The 26,590-nt window shown below is 36.6% G+C and overlaps 1 protein-coding gene across 4 annotated transcripts in view; it reads right to left on the reverse strand.

Annotated features, from left to right (window-relative positions):
* The window catches only part of LOC143905464 (uncharacterized), a 249,609-nt gene that overhangs the window by 164,983 nt on the left and 58,036 nt on the right, over positions 1 to 26,590 (reverse strand). For 3 of the 4 annotated variants that reach the window (XM_077420894.1, XM_077420895.1, XM_077420893.1), the window contains one exon: positions 17,945 to 18,028. The exons of the other annotated variant lie outside the window; for it this stretch is intronic. Coding sequence is in view for 1 of the 3 variants with exons in the window: in XM_077420893.1 (XP_077277019.1) it covers positions 17,945 to 18,008 (64 nt within the window). In the remaining 2 variants the exon portion in view is untranslated. Of the gene's footprint in view, positions 1 to 17,944; positions 18,029 to 26,590 lie in introns of those variants that run through there. 4 annotated transcript variants of the gene reach the window in all.

Here is a 26,590-nt window from a genome sequence, read left to right on the forward strand (position 1 = left end):
CTGGGGGACTGTCCGACAGGCTACTAGGAATTTACACTGAATGCCTAAAGGTCGGTCGGTTCCCCGCAAAGTGGAAGGAGGCCAGCTTGATGCTCCTGCCAAAGGCTGGAAAGCCCGCGGACTCCCCGTCCGCGTACCGCTCGATATGTTTGCTGGACGAGGTCGGCAAGATTTTTGAAAGGATCATCGCCGACCGCTTTGTCCGGCACCTCTCCCGGGGTGAGTATTGGGGCCTCTCCGATGACCAGTTTGGCTTCCGCGCGGGGAAGTCGACGATCGACGCGATCCTTCGCGTCGTTTCCCGTACGATGGAAGTCACGGACCAGGGTAGGGTTGCGTTGGGCGTTGGGTTTGACGTCCATAACGCATTTAACTCCCTGCCGTGGCCGGTAATAAGAGAGGCCCTCTTAAGACTCGGCGTTTCGCCCTTCTATATCAGGGTGATCGTTGATTATTTCCGAGATAGGGGGCTCACGTACGTGGACCAAGAGAGAGTCTTGAGGACCAAGCTCATGGGGTGCGGTGTCCCGCAGGGGTCCGTGTTGAGGCCCCTGTTGTGGATCATCGCCTATGACTCGGTCCTGCGGGCTGCTCTCCCTGCCGGCTGTTGGTTGTTCGGGTACGCAGACGATGTGTACCTGGGGGTCGGCGGGGAGACATGGCAAAAAGCACGTAGGCTGGCCAACGTGGCGGCAGCCACGGTGATGCGCGCAATTGGGCCTCCGGGTGGCCCCGCAGAAGACCCAGGCCTGCTGGTTCTTTAACCGGCTGCGGCGCGGCCCTGGCAAACCGCGTAGAATCCTGACGGGTAGACCAATTCGACCCGCCAGAGGATACAATATGATGCCTGCCGTAGCCGGACCAGCTCTGCGGGAAGCACCTCCTGGGGGTCTCTGCTTGAACATAGAGGGCGTCCGCGTCCCAATTCAGTCCCAATTAAATTATCTGGGACTGTGGCTGAGTGAGGCCAGAAGCTTCAGCGAGCACGTTGCCCGAGTTGTGCCAAAGGCTCAGACTATAGCCAATAGTCTGGCCAGATTGCTGCCCAATCTGGGCGGCGCAGGCGGGCACGCCCTTATAAAAATGTGCCCTTGAGTGCTCAATGGCGGTCAGTGGGAATGTATGGTTGCCCTACAGTTGCAATGCCAATTATATGGAAAAGTTAATGGAAAATATTGAGTGGCAATAAGATGAATGGAAACGCAATGGCTAGATTCAAATGACAACTTTTTCCATACAGACGTAATGGAAACTGCTAATGACTTATGAAAGTTAAAACTTGTGTATGGAACTTGCAATGCGAATTATATGGAAAAGTAAATGGAAAATATTGAGTGGCAATAAGATAAATGGAAACGCAATGGCAAAATTCGAATGACAACCTTTTCTATATAGGCGTAATGGAAACTGCCAATGACTTATGAAGGATTGTATGGAATTTTTCTACCTTCAGCCAATGTTGTTCAGTGTAAATTGTAATGGAAATTCGTCAATGGTAAATGTGGCGGTTTGCGCCACCGTTGTACATAGCATCATCATCACGCCCGCGCGGTAACTGTATTACCGGCAGTTGGCATTGACGCCGCTAGGCGTCGCATCGTTTATGCATTCTCTCAAATTCAAGGTTCGGCACGGACTGGTGTATGTATAAGGCCCCTACGGGACCGAGGCAGATATTTTCAGGCTCTAGTCGCCTAAGGCAAGAGCTCCTATTAGATTGTCCGTTGAACCAAAAGCAATGGGAAATGAAGGCATTTATATTAAAGACAAAATAATACCATTTATTAAAATGCCATTGAATTTTTATTGTTCCAGGCGCAATGAAAATAAAGGCATTTTTGCCAAAGATAAAAATTTCTACACAAAATCTCATTGATATTGCCAGTGTTAATACCAAATGGCAATACCAATGGCAATACCAACGGCAAAACCAGTGGCAATACCAATAGCAACACCAATGGGATTTTGTGTGGAACTTTTTATCTTTGGCAAAAATGCCTTTATTTCCATTGCGTCTGAAACAATGGGAATTTAATGGCATTTTTTAATGGCAATGAAGGGCACATTTTTTTATAAGGGCGTGCGTCGTTTCTACACGATGACGGTCCACTCCGTCTTGTTGTGCGGAGCGCCCATATAGGCAGAGAGGGTGGCAGAGAACTTCACCCTCTGCAGACAGTTTGTGGCTGTCCAACAGTTCATTGTGAGCCGGGCAGCCCGGGCGTACAGGACCGTTTCGCATGTGGGGGCGACGGCTCTCGCCGGTATTCCGCCGATCGACCTCCTTGCTAAGTGCCAGGCGAGGATTTATCGGCGGACGATGGCGATACAGGCGGAGATGGGCTTGGTTTTGCCCTGGAAAAGCTCCTGGATCTTCGGCTTGTTTCGGGGAGGAGGGTACGTGAGGCTGTCCAGCCAGTCCTACGGGACTGGGTAGGAAGAAAGGGACATGGACTAAAGTTTTATGCGATGCAGGTGCTCACCGGACATGGATGTTTCGGGGAGTACCTGTGTCGCATCGGGAAGGAGCGCACCACCGGCTGCCACCACTGCCCGGAGGTAGACACGGCGCAGCACACCCTGGATTATTGTCCAGCGTGGGAGGAGAAGCGCCGTGTCCTCCGGGCAACGATAGGGAATGACCTCTCCCTCCCGACCGTCCTGGTAGCGGCGGTCGGTCCTCGGGGAGAGAATAAGTGGAAAGCGTTCACCTCTTTCTGCGGCCGAGTAATGTCGCAGAAGGAGGCGGTTGAGCGCGTCAGGAGGAGGGAGGTTGCCCCTCTTGACAGTGAGGACAGCGGCGACGGTGGACAACCACCACCGCCGCCACTACTATCGCCGCGACGACAACGTCATTGTCAGAGCGACAACGTTAAAACATGGGATCGGAAGCGACGGTTGCTCCCATCACAGCGCCGGTACGCTTTGCGCTGTCGCGTGGATGGCGTCGAACACAAAACGCTGACGTGTGAAAGTGACGTGTGAAGGGGACGAATCAATTAACTGTCTCTGCCGATATTAACGGAATGAATGAAGAATACGCCGAGTATCGATGCTCGGCATCTAAGAAGTCGATTAAAACTGAGGTAATCGCATGCAAGTCCTGCGCTAAGCTTTTCATCCATCCAAGATGTGTATCTAAGCACAAAATTTATGATAAAAACCGCGAATTGGTGTCGTGTACTGGCCCATTCAAGAAGTTCATTATTAGTGATGGTAATAAAGTAGCTGATATAAATAAAACAGTGGCAGCAGCAGGAAGAACAACGCTCGGAACAACGGGACCTGCAAAAATGAGTCCGGCGACAAGCAGCGGGAATAAAGTAGCAGCCGCGAGTGGAACAAGGAATATTGATAGAAAAATAGATTGTCTTGTAAAAACAGTGAAATAATTAAAAGATGAGACAGCATGTAAAAAGGAGATCAAGTCAATGATAAAAAAAATAGTCCGTGAGGAGGTTGGAGGCATTAAACAGGAAATAGAAGAATTGAGAAAAATGTTAACGCAAGGGGCATATGGACCATCAGGTGGAGCGACAAGAAAATATAGCGATGTAATTAAAGAAAGGAAAGAAAAAAATATCTTAATTATAAAACCAAAAGTACAACAAGAGAGTGAAATTACGAAGAAAACAAAGATAAAATTGATATAACCAAGATGGAAATAGGAATTACCAAATTAAGAAAGGGAGGTAAAGGGACAGTGATCTTAGGATGTGAGACGGAAGAAAAGAAGGATAAGCTAAAGGCGACGGTACAAGCGGCAATGGGCGAGGAGGTCAAGGTCTCGGAACCAAAGAAGAGGAAACCAAAGATTAAAATAATTAATGTTGGTGGAGAAGAAATGAAAATGGAGGATGATGAACTGATAGATACAATCAAGAAGCAGTATAGAATTGGCGAAGAATCCTGTATGCACCTAGTGAAGAAAATATTAAGAGGAAAAAATAAGGATACTGAGCAAGGATCCGTAATAATTGAAGTGGATGAAAGCACTCATAATTCACTAAAAAACAGGTAGAAAAATAAATTTAGGATGGCGAAAGTGTCCTATATTTAATTATATTAGTGTTAGAAGATGTTTTAAATGCTGGGGCTATTACCACATTGCCAAGAATTGCACGAGACAGAAAACATGTTATAAATGTGTAGGAAATCATAAGGCGAATGAATGTACGACGGCAAAGAAGAGGTGTGTGAACTGTACCTATAAGAATCAGACGTACAACTTGAAGATAAATGTTGAACACGAGGCGCTGGCTTCGGAATGTCCGACATTTAAGAATGTATTGGAGAAAGAGAAAAAAAGAGCCGGCTAGGAAGATGCAAAATAGCAACCACAGGGAGAAGCGAAATTACTCTGGTATACGAATGCGCAAAGCTTCTTGGCGCATAAGGATAAAATTCAACATCAAATTATGAAGAAAGTGAATCCTGCGATTCTAGCGTTATCCGAGACTAGATTGACTGTAGAAATTGAGGATAGTAAAGTCAATGTACCGGGGTATAGTATAGTTAGATGTGATGCTGAAAATAGAAACACAGGAGGAGTACTTTTATATATATATATATATATATATATATATATATATATATATGTTAGGGATGATATTAAATTTAAAATAGTTGATAAGAAAAAGATAGTGTCAAATTGTTGGTGCGTGGTGGTAGAAGTAAGAGAGAATTTGTATAAAAGTATGATAGCAGTAGTGTATCATTCGCCGAGTGGGTCAAACGGCGATTTTGAGATTTTTGGAAGATACGGTTGAAGATTTAATAATAAAGTATGACTGTATAGTGATAGGGGACTTTTTAATATAGATATAATGGTAGATTCATTTTACACAAAAAAATTATTAACGGTAATGCAAAACCTAGGGATGAGGCAATACGTTGATTGTCCAACGAGAGTTACAAAATATAGTCGAACGATGATAGATTTAATTTTTTCGAATAAAGAAATAAATGTACAAGTGAATGAAAAACCTAAAATAACGGACCATGCATGGCTAAAAATAGAATCTAATATGAATAAAAAGAGAAATAAATATAAAGAATTTAGAGGCAGGGACTATAGTAAATTTAATGTAGATGATATTCTTAGAATAATGGAAGAAAGAACTGAGCAAGGTCAAGGGCTAGATTTAAATATAAGGGCGGAGAGATTTGTTAATAGTATAGTAAGAGTATAGTAAGTGTAATGGATACTGTAGCACCTAAGAAAAAGTTTAAGATTCCGAAAATATGGGAAGGAAAAATGTGGTATTCAGATGAAATTAGAATGGCAGCAGATAGAAGGGATGAGGCTCACAGTAGAGCAATAAGCTCAGGTAAAGAACAGGACTGGGAATTTTTCAAGAATGAAAGAAATGCAGCTGTTAAACTTATCAAGGCAAAAAAGAAAAAATATTATGAGAATATGATAGATAATAATAAGAGTGATCCTACAAAAATGTAGAAAACTTTGAAAGAATTAATTAAAGGTGAGCAAAGGGGTTCAGAGAACATCGATAATGTAGATTTTGAAATATTAGAAGACATAGAAAAATGCAATATAACTGATAAATTTAATATGTAAAAAGTATTAGCAACATTGTGCAATCTATTAGTAATAAGGGGATAGAAGGCACAGGTAGGAGACCTATTTATGTAATTGAGAATAAGGGAATTATGGAAAATTTTGAGCCAATTAGTGCAAGTGATCTGGAACAAATTGTTAGGGAACTACCACGAAAGAACGGAACAGAGAAAGGGATAAATAGTGATATACTGAAAATGGTGCTACCTGTGATAAAAGATGAATTTGTAGGGGTAATAAATGATTCGCTTAGGACAGGTAAATTTCCAGAACGATGGAAAACATCCATGATAATACCGATACTAAAGGTAAACAAACAAAAAAAGCGAGTATAGGCAGATTAAAATGTTACCGATATATGAAAAAGTATTAGAATTAGTTGTAAATAAACAGTTGGAAAAATTTCTAGAAGACAATGAAATAATAACCGAATACCAATCGGGATTTAGGAAACAGCAGTCGTGTGAGACAGCAATTCAAAGTTTTATCGAGGAATGGAAGTTGATAATTGAGGAGAAAAAAATGGTGGGGGTGTTATTCCTGGATCTCAGGAGAGCGTTTGAGACAATAGATAGGGTAAGATTAGTGGAAAAATTATATCAGTATGGAATAAGAGGAGTGGTACTGGAATGGATAATATTGTATTTAAGTAATAGAAAGCAGCAAGTTAGATTCAATGATATATGTTCTAAAATAATTGAGACCGTATATGGCGTGCCACAAGGATCAGTATTAGGACCTCTATTGCTTATTTTGCATATAAATGATATAGTTAAAGTCTGTCCGGAGGGAAGTATATTTAGATTATTTGCAGATGACACGACCGCAAGTGTAACAGGAGAAAGTTGTGAGGAATTAGAAATAAAACTAAATATGGTGCTCGGTATACTTGAAGAATGGATGAATGTGAATATGTTAAAAATGAATGCAGATAAGACCAAATATATGATAGTTAGAAGTATAAGGAAATAAATAAAAACAGACATAATAGTAAAAAGTTTGGATGGAACTATAATTGAGCGTGTCGAGATAACGAAACATCTGGGTGTATAGGCCAGTCATATTAGACATCGAACCTTCCAATTACTCTTTTTAAGTTGCAACAACCATGAATCGCTTCGATTTAAGGTGCTGTGAGTGGGATTAATTTTGCTTCGCATAATTAATGCGCATTAAAAAGTTATTAACAATATTATCAACAAAAAACGCGATTTTTCTTATTTTTTCTCAAATATCTCGAAAACTAAGCAAGATAGGGTAACTAGCTATACGTACCTTTTTTGTAGAACGTAAAATTATCTACAATAATGATCTGAACAACATTTATCGTCAAGTCAGTCGTTTAGCTTGCACGCGCCGTCAAAATCCGAGACTCGGATCCTGAAAATCCTCGATTTCATCATTTTTTTTATGTTGCGGCGGGGATTTTTTTCCGTCATTTAAAATGGAATTAAAAATTCCCAAAAAATCACACATCATCTGAGAACTACAAAAAATACTTTTCAGAGTGTAACCGATTTTTAGACCCTTTTTCTTTAGTTTGTAGCTATGTAAGCAAAAAATTTTGATTTTATGGACTACTCCTAATTTTTTGCTGTTTTCAGGCCTTAGAATTTATTTGAGACGAATTTTATAATATGCATCTTGTTGTGGACGAAATTTGCAACAAAAAAGGACCTTTGTATTTTTTTCGTACGACGAACGCTGATTTTTTTATTGACGCGCAAAGTTATCCAATATTGCGTACAGGTCGGATAACGCTTGTTTTACATCAAAATAATTATTTTTTATTAAAATTTACGTAATTTTTCGCATTATTATTAAACCATATTGCAAAGCCGTTTTCAACACATTTTTTCATGTTTACTTATTTATTAACAAATTGTTTATTTAAAAATTATTATAAACAATTAGAAAAACATGTTATATTCGTTGTACTCGTCGTCTTATTTCAACTCAAAAAATGTTTTTAAAAAATTTATTCATGTTATTTATAACATTTATTCAAACATACAGTGCATTTTTTGACTATTTTTTGCACCATCTCTGAGCCAATGGTGCGTTTTTTGTGGTTTCCCCAGTAGGCCTAATTCACAAGCATTGAAAATATGTTCTTTTGATGTGATAATTATCCGAATTTACTGAAAAACGATCATCATTCCGAATTTACTGAAAAACGTACGACTTTTTGACGATCTTGAGGCAAATGTTAATATTCATCAACATCTGCGTGTTGGATAATTTTAGTATCCAAGGAATGTCAAAATAATTATCACATAATTATCTAAAAAATCGGTTACACCCTGAAAAGTAGTTTTTGTAGTTCTCAGATGATGTGTGATTTTTTGGGAATTTTTAATTTCATTTTAAATGACTGAAAAAAATCACCGACGCAACATAAAAAAACGATGAAATCGAGGGTTTTCGAGATTTGAATCTCGGACTTTTACGGCGCGTGCAAGCTAAACGACTGACTTGACGATAAATGTTGTTCAGATCATTATTGTAGATAATTTTACGCTCTACAAAAAAGATACGTATAGTTAGTTACCCTATCTTGCTTACTTTTCGAGATATTTGAGAAAAAATAAGAAAAATCGCGTTTTTTGTTAATAATATTGTTAATAACCTTTTAATGCGCATTAATTATGCGAAGCAAAATTAATCCCACTCACAGCACCTTAAATCAAAGCGATTCATGGTGGTTGCAACCTGAAAAAAGTAATTGGAAGGTTACCCCCCTAAATTAGTCTAATATGACTGGCCTAGTAATGATCGATAGTAAACTCCGTTGGGAGAATCACTGTGATTATATGTTAAAGAAAATAGGGAAAAAAGTGAGTTTTCTGAATAGAATAAAAAATGATATATCGGCGTACACTAGATGTACTGTGTATAAGTCTATCATAGCGCCTCACTTTGAATATTGCGCAACGATGTTAATAGGCATGGGTGAGACGCAACTGAATCGACTGCAAGTGGCACAAAACCGTGCCATGAGAGTCATACTGCAATGCTCGCGATATACAAAGGTAGAATTGATGCTGCAAACCCTTAAGTTTATGAATGTAATACAGAGGCTAATGTACAATGTATGTATTTTTATTTTTAAGATAGTAAGAGGCATAGTGCCAAAACATTTAAGTAATAGGATAGAAATAGTAGGAGATGTGAGTGGACGGCAAACGAGGCAGGTTGATAATATTAGAATTCAATATCGCAGGACGAGAAGCGCACAGAAAAGTATATTTTATGAAGGTTTGAACATGTATAACGCCCTGCCGATAAAAATTAAGCAATGTGAAAGAATTGAACCTTTCAAACGTAGGTTAAGAGAATATAATGTACCTCATGTAGAGGAATTAATTTAAAGATATTTTATGTAAAAAAATAGCCGAGAAGGCTAATAAAGCTCAATCAATCAATCAATCAATCAATCAATCAATCAATCTCTCTCTCTCTCTCTCTCTCTCTCTCTCTCTCTCTCTCTCTCTCTCTCTCTCTCTCTCTTTCTTTTAAATATGTTTGGATAAGGCATGGGCGGATTTGCGTGAGACGATCAGATGGCTCGTCTATTATTTACATTGATTCAAGCGCCGATCTGACTCGCCTCGATTGACCTCATGAGATGCATCCACTGAGGTGTTCGAGTCGCAATGAGTCTGAGTTTCGGGTTACTCAGTTCAACGCAAACTCCCTTCGTGGTCATGTTCGTGTAATTCTTCTCGGATACGTTTTGTTAAATTCAACGCTTATTCCTTTCGTGGACATATCGACTTGCTTGCATGTGAAATTGGATAACATTGTATCTGGTATAGAGCTTCTAGTCTTTTCATTCCTTATTATTAGCTCGTAAATTGCACTACGCCTTAGTTCTTAGTTTATATGCACTATTTAGTTCTTTTCAGTAATACTTGCTCCTTATATTTTATTCTTTTTCACTGTACTCATTATTAGTTTAAGTTGGGTTAGTTCTTAGTTTATATTGTATATTATTGAGATTGCTGGTTGCTTGCCTTAAGAGAGAGAGCATGCATATCATGCTAGCTCCTGTCGCTATATTTCGCTTTTGTTTATATCACATTGTATCTTTGCATCTTGCAACTGCTATATATTATTGTAATTGCTGTGGTATTGTAACTGCTATAGTATTGTAATTGCGATATTATTGTAACTGCTATATTACTTTTTGCCCCTTAGCCATTGCTCGGGCATAATAAATCTATCAATCAATCTCTCTCTCTCTCTCTCTCTCTCTCTCTCTCTCTCTCTCTCTCTCATGGCCCGTTATCTCGACATGCATCACTTCTTTGTTTAATCGATCGCTAGATGCATCTCTGTTTCCGTCTGAGTGGAAGAGAGCATATATTCGCCCACTCTTTAAAATTCGTACACCGCTATCCCCGTCGGATACAAGACCAATAGCGAATTTGCCGGAACTGTCTAAACTATTAGAGAGGATAGTTGCTTCACAGATTGTTGACTATCTAAATAAACATGACATCTTAAATCCAAGACAGTCTGCATATCGCCCGGGGTATAACACGCAGTCAACACTTCTACGTATCTGTAATGATATAAAACAGGGGATTGATGAAGGGCTTATCACTATTATGATACTTTTTGATTTTAGCAAAGCATTCGACACCGTTCCCCATTTACTATTGCTTATCAAATTTAAAGAGATCGGTTTCTCAGATGCCGTTCTAAACTGGATTTTCTCTTATCTAACTGGCCGTTCTCAGGCGGTCATAGACGACGCTGGCAATCTTTCCGACTGGATACTCACTTCTTCTGGTGTCCCTCAGGGTTCGGTGCTTGGTCCTCTGCTGTTTTCTTTGTATATTAACGATATATATAAAATTTTACGTTATGTGTTTCATATGATTTTCGCTGATGATATTCAGATTTATCGTCTGTGTTCACCTGCTAATATTCTTCAGGCTCTAGAATTAATCACTAAGGATGCTAATGCTATTTTTGATTATGCTAATATGTACGGACTTAAGCTAAATCCTGCCAAATCTAAGGTCATCATATTTGGCAGTCAAGCATATGTGAATGACATTGATCTTGGCAATATACCACCTATCGTTGTAAACAATACGCCTTTACCATTTGTGAGTGAGGTACGAAATTTGGGTGTCATCTTCATGTCCAACTTATCCTGGACGAAGCATATCTCGTTGGTTTCGCAGAAGGTCCATCATGCACTATACAATTTGAAATATAACAAAAACTGTCTTTCCACCAATCTCAGGATTAAGCTTGTTACAACCTTGATTTTGCCGCATATTGATTACTGTTGCCTCGTATACCATGGTTTGACCAAGAAACTAAATACCAAGTTACAGAGACTTGTCAATTGTTGTATTCGGTTTATCTATGACCTTAAGTGTGATGAACATATCACCCCATATAGACGTAGGTTGAAGTGGCTTTCTGTTGAAAACAGACGATACTACTTTCTTGGATGCCAGATTTATCGTATCCTGCATATGAGCTCACCATCTTACCTGCGTGAACTTTTTACCTCCCCTGATCCTACTCTAAGGAAGTCTGACCGGCTCGCTTCATCATCTACTCTAATTTTTCACATTCCTGCTCATAGAACCGTCACCTACAGAAATTCTTTTCAGCTTTCTTCCATTTACTTCTGGCATTCTCTTCCTAACTCAGTTACATCAGCTTCGTCTCTCACATCATTTAAGAGCTTACTTCGCATGTTTTTGCTTTTAACTGAATCGGAGTGACGTGTCTTTGTTCCTGCCTTCTTTGGTTTTTGCGTACTTCCTATTTTTGTATTTCTTTGGTATTCTTTTTCTTCTAGTATTCTTGTTTACGTTGCGTTATTCTGTTAGATTTAAGTTGCGCTAGTTTTTAGTTGCGTTAGTAGTAAGTTAGTTTTAGTATAATGTACATATTTTTATTTTAAGTTGCGCGCTTACTTAATTTGCGCTGTTATTTTTGATTATGTCTCATTTATCATGCTTTGTGAACTCACATGTGCTAGAGAGAGCATGTATAATTTTGTTATTTGTATTATTCTGTATTTGCCTTTTAGCCTATGCTTGGGCATTAATAAATCATATCATATCATATCTCTCTCTCTCTTTCTCTCTCTCTCTCTCTCTCTCTCTCTCTCTCTCTCTCTTTCTCTGTGAGTATTACTGGTTGTCCGTAATCTTTGCTCTTATAAAACTGAATATTGCTGCTGCCGTTGGTTGCCTTTGGGCTATTTTGTTGCAGATTTAAGCAGGTCTTTTGGTTGCTTGTCACGCGCTTTATTCTTTTCCTTAGTATTGCTACCTAATTCTGAATATTTTCGTGACAAGTATCATTGTTCGTCCTAACCTCATTCTCGGAAACGTCGTGGAATTCTTGGGATCACCTGCGCAAGGCGTTCACCCCTGCTGCGCATGCGCCTGCTGTGTCTATCTGCTCTTTCTGGATCTGATTTGTGCATGCTCCCTTCTCGGTGGATCTCTACTGCGCATGCTCCTGCTTCACTCCTCTCTACGCCTCTCTATCGCTTCACTCGGATTCGCGCGTGTGTTTTGCCTGACTTGTGCTCAAGTGTTGCCACCCTAGCTGTACTACGACTGGGGACGTGCCTAGTGATTTTCATCTAACGTGCCTGGGAATTCTTGCTTCTACCGAATAGCGTGACTGGACTACACATGCAACCAACGTGCGCTAGGTGTACAAAATTAATTGCCGGTAAATCTTATTCTTGTGCCGCGTGCTTTAAGGCATTTCATCCGGGCTGCGTCAAGCCATACATTGTTACGCGGTCCGCTAGTGACTGTTGCAAGTCTTATTTCTCGAAGATGCCGCTCACACCTAGAAATGAACGCCGTACGTTCTTTTCTTCGGATGGCGATGCTGCGTCTGGCGTTGTCGTTGCCTCGCAGTCCATTGCGTGTGCGCAGGACATAAGGCATGAGTCCACAGACTCTCTTTTGCGCGGGCTGATCGAGCAGATCAAGAGTACGGATGCGAAAATCTCTGCATTTATTGATGATAGTCAACAGCGTACCAATGAAGAAATTAGCGTCAAGCTAAGTCTTTTAGATCGTCTTAACGATACTGTTTCTCAGAACAGTCAACGCATTATTAAACTGGAGCAAGAAAATGCTAAACTAGTTCGCGAGGTCCGAGACTTGAGGTCTGCTCGGTCGACTCAGGTGACTCAGAGCGGTAGCGAGTTGATCGTATCAGGTTTGCCTTCTATTTTGTCTGCAACTCCATCTGAGATTGCAAAAAATGTTTTTGCGGCATTGGATGTTCCTAACCTCTCCTACCATATCGTTAACACCAGATTGGTTAAGAGGGAACCGTCTTCTACTGTGCCCACGGTATCTTCACCTTCGAGCTCCGTTATTATCTCCTTGGCTTCGAGCGTTGTGCGCGATGCGGTATTGTCGAGTAAGCGTTCAAAAGGTGCGATCAGACAGAGCGATGTTTGTGGTGGCAGCTCACATCGTAACGTATATGTAAATGAGCTGTTGCCAAAAAGCACTTTTAATTTGATGCAACAGGTGAAGCGCATTGCGAAGGACAAGTCATACAAGTATGTCTAGGTTAGGGACGGCCAGATACATGTTAGGCGTACAGATGGTGAGCCGGTGATTAATATTAACTCGGACACTGATCTTGCTAAGCTCGTCTGACTTGTCCAACTTGCGTGCCCCTTGTCTTCCATAGGTCGGCATAATTCAATGCGCAATTTTACGTCGTTTCGAATAGCTCAGTTTAATGCAAATTCTCTTCGGGGACATATAGACTTCATCAGGCTGCATTTCAGCACTAGTCTTCACCACATCATTTCTGTTTCCGAAACGTGGCTCAATGCGAGTGTATCAGATGAGCTGGTGGCTCTAGATGATTATTTTTTAATACGTCATGACAGAGTGGGACGAATGGGCGGAGGGGTGGCGTGCTATATACATAAATTGCTCAAAGTCAAAATCTTAGCTACCTCCAGTAATCTTTGTGATAATGCGCCTGAATATCTTCTTATTGAATTACGTTTGCCAAATGATGAATCTGTACTATAGCTTATCGTTACACATAGTCAGATCCGAACCGACTCATCATACAGCGACCTCAGACTCATGGTTAGACGTTTTGGTCGTAGATGAGCTTGATAAGGTTTCATCATTTACCAAGTCTCAGAGTCCCTTTATTGCCGGCCACGATCTCTTAGAGTTGTCTATGTCACTTATAGTTAATCCTAATTCTGACCGCTTTATTTCTCGGCAAAACTACAAACGTATTGATTGTTCTCGGTTCGTTGAACATCTTGAATCTATTGCTGGCGACGTGCGGGCCGAGATTGATGCATTGTCTGACATCGCTGATGTTGACGGATTCTGCGGGGTGCTGTCTCGGAATTTGTTGGCGGCACTAGACACATTCGCTCCCACACGTGTGTTTGTTATCAATAAGCCCCCGGTTCAATGGCTTACGGCGGATTTGGTTGCTCGATTACACACTCGCAATCAGCTATATAAACGCGCTAAACGCTCTAATGTCTTTTAAGCTATGCTACTTACAGACTTTTCCGTAATCAACTAAATTCTGACATTAAGCGGGCTAAGAGCGAATTTCATTACAATTCTCTTGCTAAGATTACGAATTCAGCAAAACTGTGGAGAGAACTGTCTCGACTTGGACTTGTCAAGTCGTCTCTTACTTCTCCTCTACACTTTTTCACACCGGATCAGCTCAACCTATACTATGCTTCGGTTTCCAATGCTCATTCTCCATGCTAATATTCTGACTTCATCGCTCCTATTGCTTCAGTTAATCGTCCATCTTATCCAGAGTTCGTTTTCTCCTCTATCTCACCTCGATCTGTTTCTAAGCTTATTACTGCTGAATCTCTTCACTCTTATGCCTCTGGTTCCGATGGCATTCCGCTTTATGTTCTGCGTATCTCATGGCCCGTTATCTCGACATGCATCACTTCTTTGTTTAATCGATCGCTAGATGCATCTCTGTTTCCGTCTGAGTGGAAGAGAGCATATATTTAAGAGAGCGTATTTTTAACTATGTTCCACCATTTAAAAAAAATTGAAAAAAATATATGTTATAGTGGACACTTTAAGAGAAATTTTCGTAAAAATTTCAAAAAGGTACCACGAAAATATTACCCTAAAAAAAATATTAAAGAATTCAAATATTTTTTTTAGTCTTTTTTTTGGCAAACATTTTGGACATTTTTTTTGTTAATTAGCTTTATTAGTCTACATAACATATATTTTTTTCATCAAGATCGGTCAAGTGGTTTTCGAAAAAAATACATTTCTTTATTTTACTTTCTCCCTGCATAACTTCTAAAAAAGTGGATTTTTAAAAATTATATTTGGTGGAAAGTTTTATCATATTGGTATTAACTTGTGACATTAATATCAGCTCTGTATGATCAAGGGCCGATTTCACATGTTTAGGCTCCGCTAGGCCCTTTGGTTTTAATTTGATTCTTATTAAAACGTATTTTTGTTTAAATAATGTTTAAATAATATTTGCAGTAAAATTTGTTTCTTTATTTGTCGAACTTATCATGTAAAATATTTGATTCAAATTAAAAAAAAATATTATGGTCATATAAGATTATACATGATCAGATCAGAATATTGCATCTCAAAGTATCCGATAGATGGCATTCGATGTGATCTGTTTCTCGTAATTAAAATTTGACAAATAGTGTTATAAGATAACGGTATCAAGAAGACACGACACTGTCTCGGAACGACACAATTTTTGTATCAGTTATATTGTGAAGTCCACTCTTATAATAAAGTAGCACGCTTAAAAAATAAAATTTTATATAATCTTGTTTAAATTTATAAATTGATATAAATTTAAATTTAAAACAAAATTATATAAAATTCTAATAAGATCAAATAACATTTATATATGACAAATTTGACTTATGTGACAAATTTGACTTATATGATTATATTTAACAAATTAATTTTGAATTTATTACCTTATTTAATCCACATTTGGCAAATTAAAACCATATTAACTCTGCGATTTCTTAGGTCTGTGCGGCTGATTTTGCATACTTTAACAAAGCAAGGTCCAGTTTAATCCATATATAGATTAAATAAGATGGGGTACTTTAATTTAATTTAAATATGACATATTTAAATTATAATTGATTTACACACATATTCGATTCTAATAAGATTCTTAATAATTTCATATAAGCTTTTAATACGGTTTTAATACAATCGTTTTTTGCGGGCTAAAGTTGATTTTCTAAAGTTTTTGATCTTAAAGTTGTTTACATTACTTGAGAGCTGTCAAGTTTCGGGTGGAAAATGTATGCGCGGAGGCAGCAAATTAAAAATGTTAAAAAAGTTGCTAAACTTTAGAGTCGCAAAAAATCCTTCTGGTATGTGTTTTTTATCTAAAAAAAAACCTATTCACAAAGTTTCACCTAAATCTGAGCATGGGCGCTTTCGGAAGTTTCGCTTTTTTAAGAAAAATTAAGTATTTTTTTAATTTTTGTGAGGAGTTTATACTTAGACTGTAGAGAAATACACACTTGGTTTTTACAAGGATATACTTTATTACAAACGTAACGACCGAGCGTTAGCAATACGATACATATATATAGTAAAAGAAACGAAATATATATATCAATAAAAAACTCGTTAGCTTCAACCAATCTGGCAATCTTTATTTTCAAGCACGACGCGTTTCGACCGAGATTCCGGTCCTTATCAAGTGCAACAGTCCATTAAACGCTTGCAGAACTATATATATTTTACTGATATAGAATAAAAGTATTTCTACAATCGAGCCTCTTTCTAACGATAATGACAATGGCCGATCTGCGGTCTCTTCTTCTTTTTCGTGTGTGCGCCTCAAGCGCCATCCCGTCGCAAGGACGACGGAATTTTAGGCGGGTTTCCAACAATTTAGAACCGTCCATAGTTTCGTCGCTAACGATCATCTTGAATGACAAGAGAGCTATCGATTTGTCCAATAACGGCGGATACAGACCCCGGACGAAAATATCGATATCCGTTATCACTTTATCAGGGAAAAGGTGGCGAGGTCAGGATTGACCACATCCCGACGGAGAAGATGACGGCTGATGCATTAACAAAGACACTTTTTGCGCCCAAATTTAAAAACTATCAAAAATACGGTTTAACGTTTTTATAGACTTTCACTATTTGCCCATGTGGGAGTTAAAGTACTTTGGTCAAAAATTGAAAGTAGCTTATTTCAGTTTTAAGTTGTAGTTATTACCGCGCTATAAGTTGGCGCTTGAGTCACGTTTGTACATACTATACTAATAAAGTAAGCCAAGTTACACGTGTGCAACAGATACCAAAGAGAAAGTGTTCTTGATTGTGTGTCTCAAACCTTATAGATTTTAACAAAATCTCTTAAGCACCTCTACCTGGGAAAAAATGTTTACCTCCACAAGATGTCCTCCTCGATACCACATAACTTTTACTTGAATTTCTTGCTCTCTCTAAAATTGTGTGTTGCTCAGGTGGCCAATCTTAGTCGACTCACCTTGTATAACTGCATATAATTGTCACCATCTGTCAAATTTGCCACAAAATACAACAACCGCTGCACACGCGGAAAAGACGCAACAATGCACCAATGCGCACTTTTTCGCTTGCTCTTTTACTTTCCTACTCACTCATTCACTCTTTTGTTCGCTCTTTTATTCTCTCTTGCTCACTTCTCCTGATTCACGCACACAATGCGCGCTATCTCGCTCGTTTTTTTTACTTTTTCACTCGCTCACTCTCTGGCATCACTCTAGTGTGAAAAATAGGAAAATGAGAAAAAAACGCCATATTTGTCTCGTTTGTCCGACAAAAATAATAATCATACTCGCGTAAATATACACGGTAGTATCTCGCGCTGCTCTATAATATCTGACAAATATTGATTTCCCGATTACTTTGCTATTTTATACTTGGTCTTTTATACTTAAAATAATGAGAAAAGTCGATTTACGCTAAAAAATATATGATTTCACTTAGAAAGAAGTGTAGTTGCATCTTACAAGTGCATTGATGTATTGTTCGAAAAAATATAATTACCGTCAGAAAAAATGATAAATCAATAAAACAAGAAAAAAATTTTTCTACTTTTTTGTATCTTTACTTACAATTAGAAAAATGCTGTAACTCAGCCTAATTACTAGAATTCATTATATTGGATGGAAATATTGTACTACTTACCGTATGTACCATTTCCTGTATTGTACTATTTACATGTATTTATTTTAACAAAATTGATTAGTTTACAATAAATAATTTATTGTTTTTATGAATATATAAATATCAAAATCTTGAAAAGTCAACTTGGCATACTTACTCAACATTGTAGTATTTATTGTTAAACTTGGATCCAGTTTCATTTGCCTCTCTGTTGGAAACATGTCCACATATTTGCATTCATCTAAAATAACAACATGTATAAATACTTTTATCATTTTGTTAAGAAAAGTGGAAATAATCTTTGATAAAGTTTTTACTATTAAATTTAATGTTTTATTTAATATATAATGTATAATTTTAACCCTTAAAGTGTGTGCATACGTTTTTTCGGTACCTTCTAAGTGCATACTTGGTCTGTCACGCGTTCAACGCTATTTTTCCTTATCTTAAAGTATTTTAAAAGATCTAAAAAAAATTTATGAAACATCTGTCTACATTGTAGTTGACGATTTTAAAGTCATTTTGATGAACATTGTTTATTTATTATCATCTGACAGGTTTGCAAGTTTTACAGTTACGAGCAGATATCTCTTTGGAGGACAACTACATCTTTGTGTCTTTTGATGTCGTATCGCTTTTTACTAATATACTTGTAGACTTAGCCATCGATGGCATTTGTAATAAATGGGAGCATATCTCCAAAAAATGTGACATCCCTAAAGACAAATTTATTCGTGCAATACGGCTCATTCTTGAATCTACATTTTTGAAATTTAACAATGACATTTGTAAAGGCGCTAAGAACACTAAATTTTTTTATCATTTTTTTTTATAGACTAGACATTACAGACGAGCGCTTCGCGCGTGCTATTTAGCTAACATTATACTATTACCATTGCACTATTAACCCTTGGTACACACCACTGTCAAAATATACGATAGCAGCTGCTCATGAAGTAAGCGCAGCGAGAGAACCAATTGGCATCGCGGAAAAGCGACAACAATGAACTTCGATAGATTCGAGTATCGACTTTAATATGCCTTTTTTAGATATGGACTAACACACACGCGCGCTAACGCGCGCGCTTCGCGTCCAAACTTTTTCCGTTCCATTCACCTTAAAACACTCGTCCCACATCACCATTTCTCTCCGTTAAAATGTATTCCCTTTCTCATCCACTGTACCAATATCCATTCGCCACCTCTCGTTTTTTTTTCTTTCCGCTCACTTCACATATCTGTCTCTCCCGCATATTTTGTTTTCTTCTTTCTTTTTACTTTCGCATAAGACTTATCACACTTCGCTTCCTCGGCTCTCATTTTTCTTTTTTTTTTACACTTCACATTTGTTATCCCCTCTGCTTTTACTTTTCCAATTTTTCCTTTTTCTTGACTGATTATCTCTTCTTCCTTTTTTTCAATATTTCCATCATCATCTTTAATTTTCTTTATTTTTACAATGTGAATAGGTGAGGCAATTAGAGCCAAGCGCGGTAATCAAAACGCAAAACAATTTATAAAAATAAATATACATATTAACGTACGTTTCGACACATTATTCGTGTCCTCTTCAGCGTTAAAAGTTACATAAAGTTAAATACGAAAATTTACAAGCATAATCAAAAAAAAGTCGAGTATAAAAAATAGTCAATAGACGAACAAAGTATAAAAGACGCAGGCAAAAATTAAAAAAACAAAGATTGAAATCCTACGGATGTACCGTTGCCGAAATTCCAGATACGCCGGTAAGCACTCGCTCCATATTTCTCGCATCTTAAAAATAATCTCGCCAGGTTAAAAGACCAGGTGGGTAAGAAAGATTCAAAAGCCCTCCCTGTACTATCAAACGGAGTCGCAATGTGGTAAAGGCGTAAATTATCCATGTTAAAATCAGATAACTAATAAATTTACTTACAGAGCAATTGCAGACCGGAATATCGCATTGTAACAACGAACTTCACGGTTCGAAACGTCGCGAGTGAGTGAGGCATTGGTGGGAAGGTTAACATAATAGAAACTGGAGTATAAACCAGAGGAGGGGATAAGCCATCGCATAAAATTGTTCTAAATTTTAGACAGTCTCTCGACCACATTAAAATACGCGTCCGGTAAACCCTCCGCATCGGTCTGTAAATTTAAACCATTCGCCTGCCTTTTTATGCATATCATCTCCGAAATCAAACGTTTATAACAATAGGATTCATTATCTAAGATTTCAACGTTATTCCAATCGAAATCATGATTCCATTCTAATTTGTGTTCAGTTATGACAGAATGATTCGGAGTACTCCAATTAATACGATGCTTCTTGATTCTTGTTTGCAATTGCCTACTCGTTTGGCCCATATAAGAAGCGTCGCAAATATTACAATTCACCTTATAAACCACGTTACATTTATTCGACTGTGGGAGACCATCCTTATGCGCCTTGATAAATGTACGCATCTTATTTAAGCTGTTATAAGACAGTCTCATATTCAAATCCCTTATGGCGTTCTTAAGCTTTTCAGTAATCGTCGGGATGTACGGTAAAGTGAAAAAAGGAGTACTTTATTCACTGAAAGATAATCTATCACATACTTGTTCTTTGTTACTAATTTTTCTTATTTTTTCCTTTATTTATCAAAAGATAATCCATTACATATTCGTCCTTTGTTCCTATCTTTCTTTTTTCCACCTTACTCTTCACATTCTTTATCCCACTGTACCTCCTTTGCTTTTCCTTCTCCCGCTTTCCCTTTTTCTTCCATTCTTTTAATCTTTTTCACCGCCATCCTTTTTTTAATTTTTACCATCTCTAATATTTTGTTCTTATTTATATTTATATATATTTATCTGTTTATTTATTTATTTACTTATTTTTTTTATTTCTTTGTTTTTCTTTATTTCTTTATTTATCAAACTTGTCGACATCTTAATGAACCAACCACTCTCGCGCGAAAAAGTGATAGTAATAATACATATCGACTCAAGACACATCAACTTCTCGATCAAAATTAATTTTTTAATTTTATTTTTTTTTTCTTTTCTTTATTTTATAAAACCTTGATTGTAAAAAAAATGTAAGAATTGTACACAGCAAATAAATTTTTTTATAATTTTATTATAATTATAATTATTATTGAGAAATTATTATAAATTATAGCATTAATTATATATATTATTACTACAAAATTAAATTCTATGATCCCTTTTAGCACATTAAATTAGGAAAACTTAGAAAAAATACGGTCAGTATCAATTTTTTTTAAGTTACATTAATTTTTTCTACATTTTTCATTTATATTATAAATATCAATTTAAAATAAAATTTATAATTTTAAGTTTTTTATTAATGTTTTAGACATAATCAGGAAGAAAAAAGAAAAGCATTAGAAGAGGACGACATTACCAAAAAATAATACAAATATTTTATTACACATCATATATATATATATAGATTATAGAAGAAAGTTAATATAGAAAAAAGTTACGTTTTCAAATGTATTTTTTGTTCTTACATGTATTTTGAAAGTATATAAGTGCAATATATTAAAACGTATATAAATTTCGTATATAGAGTTTTTATGTAATTTTCTTTGTTTTTTTTTTATTGCAATATATTAATATAAATATATGTTGCATATTTTTTATCTCATATGTAACTCACATATATAAATAAATATAAATATATGTATATAATATATATATAATTATCATGTTATTTTTTCTGAAATAGATCTCTTTTATACTGCATGTGAAATTAATCTTCAAAAAATTTGTAGAGGAAAGTTCCCTGTTACGCGAGACATCACATCTATTTTGTGTGATTGCCGGAAATCTATGGCCAGATGTAAAATACCAATTATTATTATGTCATTATAAAGCATTAGAATATGTACATTACATTTCAATATTGTTACAATATTGTTACAAAATTGCTGCAATATTGTACTGCAATATTTTTACAAGCGGACATTTTACCGTTGCTGCAATACTGCAGCAACGTTGCAGCAACATTTCTACAATACTTCTGTGCCGTATGGGTAGTGATGGTGATAAAGTAGCTAATATAAATAAAGCAGTGGCATCAGCAGGAAGAACAACGGGACCTGCAAAAATGAGTCCAGTGACAAGCAGCGGGAATAAAGTAGCAGCCGCAAGTGGAACAAAAGATATTGATAGAAAAATAGATTGTCTTGTAAAAACAGTGAAAGAAACAAAAGATGAGACAGCATGTATAAAAAGGAGATCAAGTTAATAATAAAAAGAAATAGTTCGTGAGGAGATGGGAGGCATTAAACAGGAAATAGAAAAATTGAGAAAAATGTTGACGCAAGGGGCATATGGACCATCAGGTGGAGCGACAAGAAAATATAGCGTTGTGATTAAAGAAAAGAAAGAAGAAAATATCTTGATTATAAAACCAAAAGTACAACAAAAGAGTGAAATTACGAAGAAAACAATTAAAGATAAAATTGATATAACCAAGATGGAAATAGGAATTACCAAATTAAGAAAGGGAGGTAAAAAAACAGTAATCTTAGGATGTGAGACGGAAGAAGAAAAGGATAAGCTAAAAACGACGGTACAAGCGGCAATGGAAACCAAAGATTAAAATAATTAATGTTGGTGGAGAAGAAATGAAAATGAAGGATGATGAATTGATAGATACAATCAAGAAGCAGAATAGAATTGGCGAAGAATCCTGTATGCACCTAGTGAAGAAAATATTAAGAGGAAAAAATGAGGATATTGAGCAAAAATCCGTAATAATTGAAGTGGATGAAAGCACTCATAACTCACTAATAAACAGAGGAAAAATAAATTTAGGATGGCGAAAGTGTCTTATATTTAATTATATTAGTGTTAGAAGATGTTTTAAATGCTGGGGCTATTACCACATTGCCAAGAATTGCACGAGACAGAAAACATGTTATAAATGTGTAGGAAATCATAAGGCGAATGAATGTACGACGGCAAAGAAGAGGTGTGTGAACTGTACCTATAAGAATCAGACGTACAACTTGAAGATAAATGTTGAACACGAGGCGCTGGATTCGGAATGTCCGACATTTAAGAAAGTATTGGAGGAAGAGAAAAAAAGAGCCGGCTGGGAAGATGCAAAATAGCAACTACAGGGAGAAGCAGAATTACTCTGGTATACGAATGCACAAAGCTTCTTGGCGCATAAGGATGAAATTCAACATCAGATTATGAAGAGGGTGAATCCTGCGATTCTAGCGTTATCCGAGACTAGATTGACTGTAGAAAGTGAGGACAGTGAGGTCAATGTACCGGGGTATAGGATAGTTAGATGTGATGCTGAAAATAGAAACACAGGAGGAGTACTGTTATATATATATATATATATATATATATGTTAGGAATGATATTAAATTTAAAATAGTTGATAAGAAAAAAATAGTGTCAAATTGTTGGTGCGTGGTGGTAAAAATGAAAGAGAATTTGTATAAAGGTATGATAGCAGTAGTGTATCATTCGCCGAATGCATCAAATGGCGATTTCGTGAGATTCTTAGAAGATACGGTAGAAAGTTTAATAATAAAGTATGACTGTATAGTGATAAGGGACTTTAATATAGATATAATGGTAGATTCATTTTACACAAAGAAATATTAACGGTAATGCAAAGCCTAGGGATGAGGCAGTATGCTGATTGTCCAACGAGAGTTACAAAAGATTGTCGAACAATAATAGATTTAATTTTTTCGAATAAAGAAATAAAGGTACAAGTGAATGAGAAACCTAAAATAACGGACCATGCATGGCTAAAAGTAGAATTTAATATGAATGTGGCGGTCCGCGCCATTAATGATACATCCCTGAGCGATTCCTACAATACCGGCAGTTCGCAGCAACGCCGCTAGGCATCGCATCGCCGAGGCAGCTTCGCGAGTTCTAAGTTTTGCACCGACGAGTATAAAGGGAGACCCCCTACGCAGAGATGCCAGGTTTGCGTTTCGGCTACCCTACCACGGCGCGTGGTGGGGATAGCGCCCACGATTCGGCCAGCTTCGGGCTGGTAGAAGAGCGCAGACATATGATCTCGTGCGGTCTCTTTCTTTCCCATGCTGTAGCTGGGGCATACGCGTTACCACGCGTTACCATGCGTTACCATGCATTCCTGGTTACCGGCCGATAGCTCATATGATAAATTCTATCTCGCTTGTCCCTTTCCGCACAGACGCGATACACTAATATCGTGTCTCTTGATAATATATCTATTACTACGTTTACGCGAGCGTTACTTCTGTAATAACTTGTAATAATTCCTTCGCGTAAACGGAATTTTTTTTCACGTAAACAAGATTTTGTAGTAACTTACAATAATTTACTCCGCGTAAATGGGTAAATTATCATATATGATAATTAAAAATTCCGTTTACGCGAAGGAATTATTACAAGTTATTACAGAAGTAACGCTCGCGTAAACGTAGTATATATTTTATGTATATTTTAATGTAAAAGTTACCAAATAAATAAGTCTTTAATATACATCGCATTTTACATTACATCGCCATTTATTTTATACATAAAATATATAAATTAATTACAGAAATAAAAAATAGAAAGAGCATAAATAATAAAAATCCACTCTACAATATATACACCTTTTTCTCAAAAAATCGTGTTATTAATTTAGAAAGATACCTTGTATGTTATATGCGGTTCTTACATTTTTAATTAAAAGATATTAATGTGCACCGTTAATTTCGTAATTTTTATTTGTGTAACATATGTTGAATTATATAGATCTTTTATTGAATATCTTTACACATTGCGCGCTGTGTAAAACATTTCTTTATTTAATATTACTTATAAAAATATATATAAGTAAAATAAGTAAAGTCAAGTAAAAAATTTTAATTCTTTTATTAAATTTGGTTTTTTGTTAATAATAAAGTAATAAAAAATGGAAAATTTAGAAATATTTTTCTTAAAATTATTTTATACGATCCATTTATTCACCCTCGTTACTCTTGAGATGATTGCCTTGCGATCTTATCTATTGGTACGGTTCTGCGTGGGCGATTCGCATTTGTTTTTAAATCGGTCAGGACAGAAAATGCTCTTTTGGAATTTGCATTAGAGTTTGGAAGCGATTTTATTGCATTTACAAGTAATCTTAAATTGGGATATTTAGGATAATTAATGGATGGACGTTTCAAAATTTCTTTCCACATGTTGTCAAAACTGAATTTTTCAAGATTATCTTTTTCTTCTGTAGTAAAATCAGAATGCAACGTAAGCCATTCTTTCTTTAAACCGTCTTCATCAAATCCACCTAAAGTTTTTGCGATAAAAGAAATATCGTTAAATGATGTTTCTCTGTTAATATCAAATAAAGCTATATCTGTTTGAAAACTTTTAATTTATATAAAAATTTGTTATGAATAGGTAATCTCTTTCTAATTTCCTCGGCAGCAGTAATGTAAAACTGCAAACAATTTTGTCGAATAGTTGTTATAACATCTGCATGTCCTTCCTCCACTAACTTACAAAGATATTCCTCGCAATCTGATCCTAAAGTTATATTTTCAAGAGATTTTTAATTCTCCTTTTCACCAAATGAAATATTTTTAAGCAAATCTTTTAATAATTCTGGTTTTAAGAAATTTTCGGAGATTTGCTTAAGAAAGTTAACTGATTAAGACTGTAATAAATGAATCCTTGTGTCGTGAGCTTGAAAATAGGCATTAAATGTATTAAAGAAATTTAAAACATGTTTTAAAAATAAGAAGTACGCTTTTATATCTACATTTCCCATCAAAGACAATAAGTATTCCCCAGACTTTGTTTTTTCGCTCACGACTATTTCATTAAGAAAATGTCTTATTGTATGACGATTCAAGAAGTCTATCAATACATGAATAACGCGAGAGCCATCGAGTTTCGCATAACTTCAAAATTTTGTGAGTTTTATCTTGAAAACATTCAGAAAAGTCATTAAAAATAGCTAAACGTTTCGGACTGTTGTTAATGTAAGTTGCAATTTTTCTTAAAAATTCTTCACAAAAATCGGGCATTTTAGCGCATGCAGCGTGTGCCGCCAATGCAGCAAAAGGATCAAGGACATGAAAATGTTAATAAAGTGTTCCATTTTAACTAAAGTCTTTTTTTAAAAGATAAATGTTTTCCTGTCATGACAGACGCATTGTCGCATGACAGAGCAATGATATTTAAAAATAAAATCTCAAGTTTACACATTTCAGTTTCAAATGCCTTAAATAATTTGTCTGCACTACTATCTTTAGCATCAATATTAATTAACTTTATTAATTGCGAACGAATGTCTACAGTTTCGGAATCTACATAAACACGAACAATAAACGTCATCCATTTTTTTTCGTTATATCAAATGTTTCATCGATAAAAATAGAAATATTCATATATTGCATGTTATTAATTACACGTTAAGTCTCTCAACTGGGCATGAAACTTCCATGATTTCTAGTATACATATATATCCACAGGTAGAGAGGGTTTGGAGTCGTTAAATACTGTGGGAATGACGAACCACAGGGTCCTGATCTCTACCTGTGATACTTTCAGAACTTTGTATATCCATATTATTATTGTAAATATGTTCTATTTGTTCGCTATCTTTCTCTCTAAATTTCTTGGACTAAAATTTTACGAAATGCACTCGAAAAATAAAGAGATATTTAAGTCACTCAAAGTAGTGTCATGGTCGAGAATGCATTTAGTCAATTCAAGTGAACTGAATAACAACGTACTCAAGATATCTTTACATATGCAGATACATCCAAAATCCGATAAAGCAAATTCTCTGTGGTGC

The sequence above is a fragment of the Temnothorax americanus genome, unplaced genomic scaffold (genome assembly GCF_048541705.1).
Source record: "Temnothorax americanus isolate GAGA-0224 unplaced genomic scaffold, ASM4854170v1 Scaffold61, whole genome shotgun sequence".
Classification (NCBI taxonomy): domain Eukaryota; kingdom Metazoa; phylum Arthropoda; class Insecta; order Hymenoptera; family Formicidae; genus Temnothorax; species Temnothorax americanus.